The 9,924-nt window shown below is 31.3% G+C and overlaps 1 protein-coding gene across 3 annotated transcripts; it reads left to right on the top strand.

Annotated features, from left to right (window-relative positions):
* Window positions 1-1,696: 1,696 nt before the first annotated feature.
* On the top strand, window positions 1,697-8,633 carry LOC107824531 (uncharacterized). 3 transcript variants are annotated; one of them, XM_016651323.2, is made up of 5 exons: window positions 1,697-2,176; window positions 2,301-2,422; window positions 4,845-5,003; window positions 6,612-6,680; window positions 8,088-8,633. In XM_016651323.2, exons 1-4 carry the CDS (start codon window positions 1,946-1,948, stop codon window positions 6,643-6,645), a joined length of 546 nt encoding a protein of 181 aa, XP_016506809.1. In that variant the 5' UTR covers window positions 1,697-1,945; the 3' UTR covers window positions 6,646-6,680; window positions 8,088-8,633. The 3 variants fall into 3 exon arrangements, 2 of the variants coding, with proteins under 2 accessions (XP_016506809.1, XP_016506808.1); XR_012708515.1 differs by lacking the exon at window positions 6,612-6,680 and having other exon boundaries at window positions 2,259-2,422; XM_016651322.2 differs by lacking the exon at window positions 6,612-6,680.
* Window positions 8,634-9,924: the final 1,291 nt, after the last annotated feature.

The following is a 9,924-nucleotide window of genomic DNA, read 5'->3' on the forward strand; positions in this document are numbered from 1 at the left end:
TATTAAAGTAATCTAAATTGATCATTGGTCACTTAAAATAATATTTTCTTTTGAAAAAAGATTATTATTGGCCCCCTAAAACTTTTCGAGTTTGTTATTAATTAAGCAAAAGAAAAACTAATTTTGTCATATTACATGCATATCAAAAATCTAAATTCTAGTTGATATGAAAGGGTAAATGAGCAATCTAGGGTTGGGGAATGGGGATTATAGTTAGGGGTCATTTGGTAGGGTGTATAAGAATAGTGCGGAATAAGGTGTATTAGTAATGCATGGATTAGTAATGCATGGGTTCGTAATGCAAGCATTAGTTATGCAAATATTATTTCTTATCTACTGTTTGGTGTGGTGTATTAAAATTATAATGCATTGCATAATTTTTAAGAAAAATAGCTGTTTACAAAAATGTCCTCCATATTCTCAAGCTTTAAGGAATTTTTAAGGATAATTTTGTCTTTAACCATACTAATGCATGCATTAATAGCCTTGGTATTACTAATGCCATGGTTTTCTATGCATTACTTATACATAGGATAATACCAAGTATGATGTATAACTAATAGTATTAGTTATACACAGGTTGAAAAAATGTATTAAATAAGGTATTAGTAATGCATAGAGCTAATGCTTGCATTAATTCTTCTATCACCTCCTACCAAACGACCCCTTAATAGTTTTTGTAGTTTTTATTTTTAAAAATATTTAATATTTAATAATTAATTAATTTTTGGCCCACGGGCCGGTCCAACCTCGGTCAAGCCTCAAGGGCTAACGGGCTGACTTGGACCGAGCTTATAAGCCTCAGTTTGAAATTGGCTCAAAAAATCGTAGCTCTCACGGGCCAAGCCCATTTTGACGGCTCTATTAACATAGTACATCAATATAGTACTGAAGAAATTTTACATTAGCTGTACAAGTTTATGAGTTATTACATGTTATTACTCGATTTTTTATGAAATCATACCAGGTTTGCGATGAAAAGTTGCTTGTTGTTGGAGTCACTTAGCTTGTTGATACAAAAAATTATACACCGCCATCGCACATAATTTATAAACTTTGTGAAAATTCAAAAAGGTCAAAAACATAATAAAATAAAATAAAAAGAGCTAACATTATATAAATAGGTACTATAGAGTGATCCAAATTTCTTTTTAGTATCAATGTACATAAGTTAAACTCAAATAAATAAATTTAAAAATAAGTTTAGGTTCTATAAATTAAAGGTGTAAAAATATTTCCTCAATCAATAACAACAACAACCCAGTATAATCCCACTAGTGGGGTCTGAGGAGGGTAGTGTGTACGCAGACCTTACCCCTACCATGAGGTAGAGAGGCTGTTTCCAATAGACCCTCGGCATCCTTCCCTCCAAGAACTCCCCACCTTGCTCTTGGGGTGACTCGAACTCACAACCTCTTGGTTGGAAGTGGAGGTTGCTTACCATCAGAGCAACCCCTCTTGTCCAAGAAGATAAAAGTGGCAAGAAGATAAAAAAAAAGTAACAATTAAACAAAAATAATGACAGAAGCTTAACAGGCTATGAACATATATTTACTCTCACAATGGAAAGTAACAATTAAAAAATATAATGTGGTAGGATCAATATCTCTTTCTTCATCGTTTTTCCCCTTCTCTAATACAACATTGAGCAGAAAGACTCTAGAATTTAGAGGTAGATGTAGAAGTGAAGACTTTTCTATGTTGTCCATTTTTTGTGTCCCAAGTACTTTTTTTCTCCAACCAATCTCAATCGTGCAGGCAAACTTCCATTTTCATAAATTAACATAAGCAGACACAGTCATACGTTTATGTTTTGTTTGTTACATCAAAACAGCAAACCAGACCTCTGTATATCTCACAAATCCACCTCTGATTAGACCAAGAATTTAATAGACGAATTCAAAGAGCTGGGAATTTGAGAGGAGTTTTTGGGGTTAAGGGGAAAATGAATATGGATATGAGGAAAATAGTGGTAATTGTGGAAGATTTGGAAGTATCAAGAACAGCTCTGCAATGGGCTCTTCATAATTTCTTACGTTTTGGGGATTTAGTGACACTTCTCCACGTTTTCCCAAATTTAAAATCCAGGAGCAACAATAAGAAGCTCAGGAATCTCCGCCTCAAAGGGTTTCAACTGGCTCTGACTTTTCAAGACCTTTGCAACAATTATCCCAACGTAAGAGACTCTGTCTTTTTCCCATGTTGTTCTGTTTTGGATGTTGTTAGTTTAGTTTATGTTGTAATGTTATCTGATACAGATATGAAATAAAAGACATAGCTCTGGGGTTGATCTATTACAGACCAAGACTGAGATTGTAGTCACTGAAGGGGATACAGATGGAGGAAAGATTGCTGCCGTGGTTAGAGAGATTGGAGCTTCTGCTCTTGTTGTTGGACTTCATGATCATAGCTTTCTTTACAAGTAAGTTTCAAATTAATCCCTCTTCTCTTTCTTTCCCAGAATGAAGCCTTTTCTTGTTTTTGACTTCTCAATCTCCTGTTGATCTTTTGTGTTTACTAAGTCGTTTGGTTGGGAAACAAACTAATACTAATCCGGGATTAGTTATGCCACGACTTTAACCCACCCAAACGTGGGATAAACTCATCTTAAATTTAATTTCGGGATTAATTATTCTTTATCTCTCGTACCAAACGAGCCCGTTTAGTTTGAAAACAAGTTATCCCATAATTAATTATTTCGGAATTAGTTATTTCGAGATTAGTTATACTGAGATTGTTATCTCATTCTCCAAACGTAAATAACACTACGTGAAATAAATTCATATCAGCTTTCTGGGATAACTAACCGCAATTTTATCACAATCAAACATGAGATAAACTTATCTCAAATTTAATCTCGAAATTAATTATTATTTATCCTCCAATCAAACGAGCCCATATTGATTAAATGATTAAGGTTGTGGGTAGTGTGTACTGAATTATTTCAGTATAGATAGAGAATGGATAGATAAAGAATGGATGCATTAAAGACCTAGAACGATAGGTTGGTCAACTCTCCACTTTTAGTTTTAACCCAATAAGTGACAATCTGGAGCTAAAAGTGCTCCCCTCTTCAGTCCCCCACACCTTTTCCCCCTTTTTGGATTGAGCTGTGATGAATTTTGAGCCCTCTTTCAGTTAAAATTTGCACTAGGAAAATTGTAATTACATGTTCTAATCTACTTGGAGCAGAGGTTCGAAGGCACTTCTTGTAATTATAGTTGTAAGTCACATTTCATCATCCGAGGGTGTGGCCTAATAGTTAATGAAGTAGATTAGAACCATAAGCTTTCAGGTTTAACTTTCATTGAAAATAAAAAATATTAGGTGATTTCTTTTTATCTATTTAAGCCTTGATGGATAAAGTTATTTGGTATTTGTTACTGATGGGAGGTAGCAGATATCCTGTAAAATTAATCGTTATTGGTGGGAGGTGCAAGCTGCTTGGACACGGTTATCAAAAAAAAAAAGTTCGGGATGTATTTAACTATTTAATACTCCCTCCGGTCCACTTTAGTAATTTTTTGCCTTTTTTTTTTGTGATTCATAATATTTAATTTTTTTAAATATTAAGAAGAAATTAACTTCTTCTTTTCAAAGTTGTCATTGAAGTAAAGAGCTTAGGAGTAGTTTGTTATATTTCAAATGAACAAATTAAGGTTAATATGGTCAATTTTATTATTAATTAATATTAAAAGAAGAATTTTTTTATGTGTAAAAAGAGCAAAAAGAAAATTATTTAAAGTAGACCGGAGGGAGTACTTTACGAATTTTATTACATTATTCGGATAAGGATTTATGAATTATTAATTGTCAATGGAACAAATATTTGATGTTGTTTGCTGAATAAGATTTGTGCTAGACTGGCCATCTCGTCTACTCTGCCACGTTTCGGTCACTGCTCATTGGCCGGCCGTTTCATGCAACAGTGTACTCATTATTTAACTGCTTAATTTTTGATTCATGTGTATCAGATGATCCTCAGAATAACGTTTCCTTAAAATTTATTTTGGGATCTCAAATTCTTGTGCACGTGGACAGTTGATCATTGAAAGAAACACAATTATTGCTGTGAAACTAGAAACCTAACTAGCCTTTCAATTCCTATCTGCTAACCTATTTACATTAACATATTTGACAACAAATGGGGTGGAACTATGAAGCAAGAACCACTTGTATTGTGTGGTGGAAACTATGACACTAACCCATAGGTCATGGAATTAGAAATGTTCGGTTGCATCCGGTGGTGGTGGCAAAATGGATAAAAGAAAATAGTTATTTATTCATATTATTCATTAAAAATAGGTTGAATAATGAAATTTTTTAAAAACAAGTCAGGTATGGATATGAATCATATTATCTATTTAGAAAATAGATAACCAATGGATAACAAATGACTTTAACTTTTATATTTGTAAATCCATAACTTTTTGAATATGATCACTTTTGGGAGAATTCTTAGTGGCCAGTTAACCTATTTTCTATCCATATTAAATATGGGTCAGGTCGAATGATTTATTCGTTTTTGTATTACCTGTTTCGACCCGCCTGTATCCGACCCAAGTCACCCGTTTGCCACCCCTAGTTATACATAATTGTATAGTTAAAGAGAGCTAGAAAATCATGAGTAAGACTTGCGGCTAGACTAGACGACCTTTTTGTTTCACCTATAATAACTTGAACAACCAATTTAGTTTAATCTCAAACTAGTTAAGGTCGATGAATTCACGGTAATCGTTACACAGTATTTGGACCACTTCATCTACAATGTTATATTATGTTGGAAATATTAAATAGTGGAACTAAAACTAGATACTTTATTTATTTATTTATTTCTTGCATAGGATGGCCATGGCCCAGAACAATATAGCAAGCAATTTGAATTGCAAAGTGCTAGCCATCAAACAACCAACACCATTGACCACAACAAGGAAAAGGACTATTTCTTTACCTGACAGTTCAACCAACATGGACTTCTCACAGATTGAAATAGCTTCACTGAGGTAAGAATCTGATTCCTAATCTCATCCATTTGCTTTTCCTTTTCTTACTTTGATGATCCAATTCAGTTACCTACTCCGTATACTATAATCTGTGGTCCAAACACTTGTATATAATCTCACTAAAAAATTAAAATGATAATAAGGATCAACCAAAAATGAACCTTTCTTCTTCTATTTTGTTTAGGGAACCATTATATTAAAGTGGTAAAATAAATTGGATATTTTAAAAAATGAATTACGCTACCTTAGTTGTGATGTGATCAGGAATAAATAAGGTAATATGGTATAGCTGTAGACAATAGAAATTAAGGACAGGGTTTCCAGTACAAGCAAAAGCTATCAAGAAATAAATGAGTTTGTTACCTGTCATCTTGACAGCTCATGTTGGAAGAGAACCATTTGTTGAGCTCATTAAGAGCATGGCCTATTTTATAAAGTGTATTTGTTCGAAATTACTTTAGCAAAATAACTGTTTGTATTTGCCCAATTCGTTTGAGTAGTGCTTTTGCAAGCTCATTGTATTTGACCAATCTTTTTAAAAAATACTTTTTAGTATCAAATTACGACAAAGCACAGTAAATCTTCAATTTGAGATTAGTATTATTTAGAAAAGAAAAATAAATTTAAACATTTATTATAAGAGAATACAAGTAAAATATAAAATATAAATGAAAAATTTCAATCAATATAAAATATACTTATTCTAAAGCAATAACATTGAGTGTTTGGTGTTACTTATTATTTACATGATAATTTAAATATGTCAAAATACATCATTTAATATAAATTTAAAATCTACTCTTGAGAATAGGAGAAAGAGAATAAAAATATGATTAAAATAAAAAAGAGAAGAAATGTATAGTAGAAATAAAAAGAAAATGGAAAAGAAAAGAAAAATGTTAAATTAATGAGGGATAATTTAGAAAATATAAATTTATTGTAAGGTTATTTTTGTTTTGAACAAATTAATTTTTTGTTTCTACTTCTGCTGCTTGGAAGAAGTTAGAATTTGTAGATTCTCCCCAAAAGCAGAAAAGTTGCTTCTGATGCTGCTCAAAAGTATTTTTTATTTTGGCCAAGCACTTTGAATTTTTCAAAAAGTACTTTTTGGAAGGAAAAAAAAATACTTTTGGCCTCCCACAAGTTTGGTCAAACAAGCTCTAAAATTAGGTCTTGCAGTAGTCTTTAGGAATGCACGCTCTTGTTTCTATGATAAAATATACTCTCTCTGTTACAATTTATGTGAACTTATTTGACTGGGCATGGAGACTAAGAAAAAAGAGAAGACTATTGAACTTGTGGTGTAAAATGAGGCACATATATTTTGTATAGCTATAAATAATTATATAAAGGTAAATTATTTTCAAATATGGAAATGGGCCATTCTTTTTGGCACAGACTAAAAAGGAAATAGATTCACATAAATTGAAATATATGGAGTATTAATTTATCATAGTTAGTTATGAATTGACATGAGAATATTGCATTTAAGTATAAGCATATATTCAATAGTAACATGTTATATACTTATTGAATTGGAAAAAACATCCGATACGAATAAATTTTTTCCGCTCTTTCAAAAAGTCAAGGAACGTTTTCTTTTTCAAGGACATCTCTAGCTTACCGAGGACATGACACTTGATAGGAGGGTGTAGAGATTGAGAATTATGGTAAAAGGTTAGTAGGTAGTTGAACATATTTCTTTTCTATACCGGTAGTCATAGTATTATTCTCATATTTTCTTATTCTTAGATTTTTATTACTATATGTTGTTTCTTTTACTTCAGTTATCTTATTTTCTTGCTTCTTTTTTACATGGCTTCTCCTACCATATTTCTTTTTTCAATATTGTTGTGATTATGCTTTACTTGAGCCGAGGTTTATCAGAAATGGTCTCTCTATCTTTACAAGAAGGTCTGTGTACACACTATCTTCCCTAGACCCCAATTGTGGGATTATATGGGTATATTATTGTTGTTGTTTCAAAAAATCAAAGAGTGTCTTTTACATGCTTTTCTAAAAATACGAAAATTGAAATTTCTATATTTTGCAATCTAAAATTAAGATTATGCATACATCAATCTATTATTACATCTGAGAGGATAAAGAATTTTAATAATATTTGGAGACGGAGGATTATATATAAATCATCAATGAAATGAGTAATGACTCCTAAAAGGAATAGGGGTATTATCACTTTTAGCCCGCTCCGGAAATTATTTACATCTGGTAGCCAAAAAAATGTATAAAATTTATATAATTTTGTATATAACATACAGAACATATATATACACACAAAATATACAAATTTTATACATTTTTTCGGCTATTATTTTTACAGCGGCTATACAGTGTCATTTTTCCAAAGGAATAAACAAAGAAGATTTGTGTCCCACCAACCATTGATAATTGAAGGAAATTTTACCTCCTATAGCAAAGGTATACACCATAATTATTATAAACTAAAATATTTTAAAATATTATTTTTCATAGCTACCTTTTATATTTTATAGCAAAATAAGTATTTTATGGTATATACTACCATTGAGGCATGAAATAATGCATGAAATACACTATTTATGTTTTTCCTCTTTCTTATACAACTGGACATACCTATTTTTAAGGGATTGTCGTTACTGTATTCATGAATACATAGCGTGAATACATGCGAATACATGTGCGTACAACTGTATTCATGAATACAGCAGCGCGAATACATGTGAATACATCCGCGTGCAGCTGGACTGCCCTGATTTTAGGCGCTTTTTACTGTTGTATTCATGAATACATGGCGCGAATACATGTGAATACATGCGCGTATAGCTGGACTGCCCTAATTTTAGACCTTTTTTTACTGTTGTATTTATGAATACAGCAGCGCGAATACATGCGCGTACAACTGGACTGCCCTGATTTTAGGCGCTTTTATACAGCAGCGCGAATACATGTGAATACACTACCGTAACAACTGAATAGTAGCTATAGAAATTAATTATGTATATGGTAGTTATAGGAAGTTAATAGCCACTAAACAATAGTGATTTCTGGAAATTCCTCGTAATTGAATTGGTATAATGTATGCAGTGTCCCTGAAGTTGGCCCACCAAGAATTCCATACAAAGTTTGTCCAGACCCTCATGCTATTATTTGGAGAACAAGGAGATCCAGAAGATGGACAATAAGAGATTAAATCCAAAAAATATTTTCCATTTCGATGAGGAATTATGTATATCTGTTTTTATTATTATTTTTATGGCAATGATGGTTGTTGAATTTGTCAGTTTGACTCACACAGCACAGAACAAAGAGAAAAAAAGGTTTACAAAATTCATTAAGTTGATAGTAATTTGGTAAATGAAGATTCATATTCATGCAATTTTAGCGAAAAATAGCGAATGATTGGCAAGGCGACGTATGACTTCAGAAGAGCCAACTTTAACCCTATACATATTTTGGACTTCGGACCTATGGGCTGATGAAGGAAAGATTTCTGTGGTGAAAATGCATAGTCCAATGGGCTCGTTAGCGACATGCCCAAGAGTATTAGAAACCTATTTCAGCATGTCAGTTTTTCAAAACTATTATTTTTATTTTTTGATAAGTTTTTTTGCTTTTTTTTTGCCAGGTTAAAGTTTGATAACATATTAAATATCATTCTTAATTTTGTTTATAACCCTAAAAGAAGTAACAACAATGAATATTTCAAAAAAGAATTGAGCCTTTTAAAATGAAGTAACCCAATTAGAAGAATTAACCTAAATAGCTGTTCACTCAGCCGTTTGAATTAAAAATTATAAATGTGTAATATATATATATATATATTAGTAAAGTAATGTATATAATCGTATATAATTAATATATACTGGTTAAAAAAAAACAGTAAATTCAACCAATTATTTATGTAAATATCTTCGACTGGAAATCCAGAAACACGAACTAGCTGGCTGTCAACTATTTTCCTACTTTTTTCCCTTTACAGGGGAATTGGATGAGCATGAGTTAGTTTATATGTTTCACTTATGTAATACTATTGATTGGATGTGAAATTTAAAACGTTAACTACGTTACACAAGTAGTATAAGTAATATTAAAATATTTGTTAAAAGATAAATTTGATTTTAAAAAAAATGATAAAGGGTCCTTTTATTTTCCAATGTCTAAAAAGATATATATTTAAATTAGTTTGCTAATTTGTAAAATTTTGTTAGAGCTCAATTCTTGAGTAGAGCGAAATAGTAAATTAATCAACTAAATAGAAGGAAATTATGTCATTTCTTTATAAATTGATCAACTGACCTGTAAGCACTAAAATAGGAGAGTTTTAGTTTTTAGTCAAAGTTTTTATAATAAAAGACTTTGGAAAAGGCATAAAATTTTACAATAAAAGAGTAAAATAAAATAAAAGGAAAATAGCGGCTTTAAAATTGAGTCCGAGTGGATGCAACTCACTAAGTAAGAGTCTCCAACTCTGTGGCTTGAGCTTCATACACTACTGTTCTTTTTGGGCCTGTTAAAAACAAAATGGCTTTGAAAAGTTTACAAAACATAGTTTTGAAGTAATTCTTAAGTAGTGATGGCTAGGATCTTCTAATTCCAATTACTTCGCACCAAACTTTTTATTTTATTTTGACCAAGCAGAATTCCATTTACAATTTGTATAGCACTTATTCATTTTAGTGTGCTAGTTTTTTATAATCATATATTTTCAACTAACTTATAATAGTTGAACAATTTATCCGGGATTGAAAAATATTCATTATTGTTATTTTTGTTGTTATTCGCCTTTAATAATAACTTTTCATTGTGAGCATTCTCTTTTTTCTAAGAAAGCTTCTCCAAAAGTTATGAAGCTTGAGTTGGTTCTTATATTCCTAATACACAAAGAAATAAAGAATTATTAGGCGGTTTTTTTCGATCTATC

This window comes from Nicotiana tabacum, chromosome 4 (genome assembly GCF_000715075.1).
Source record: "Nicotiana tabacum cultivar K326 chromosome 4, ASM71507v2, whole genome shotgun sequence".
Lineage (NCBI taxonomy): Eukaryota > Viridiplantae > Streptophyta > Magnoliopsida > Solanales > Solanaceae > Nicotiana > Nicotiana tabacum.

Bases quoted from the DNA above. Each gene is read 5' to 3' on its own strand.
- LOC107824531 (XM_016651322.2), top strand. From the start codon at position 1,946: ATGAATATGGATATGAGGAAAATAGTGGTAATTGTGGAAGATTTGGAA. The intron at 2,177-2,300 runs GTAAGAGACTCT...GATCTATTACAG, and splicing joins TTTGCAACAATTATCCCAAC to ACCAAGACTGAGATTGTAGT. The intron at 2,423-4,844 runs GTAAGTTTCAAA...TTTCTTGCATAG, and splicing joins GATCATAGCTTTCTTTACAA to GATGGCCATGGCCCAGAACA.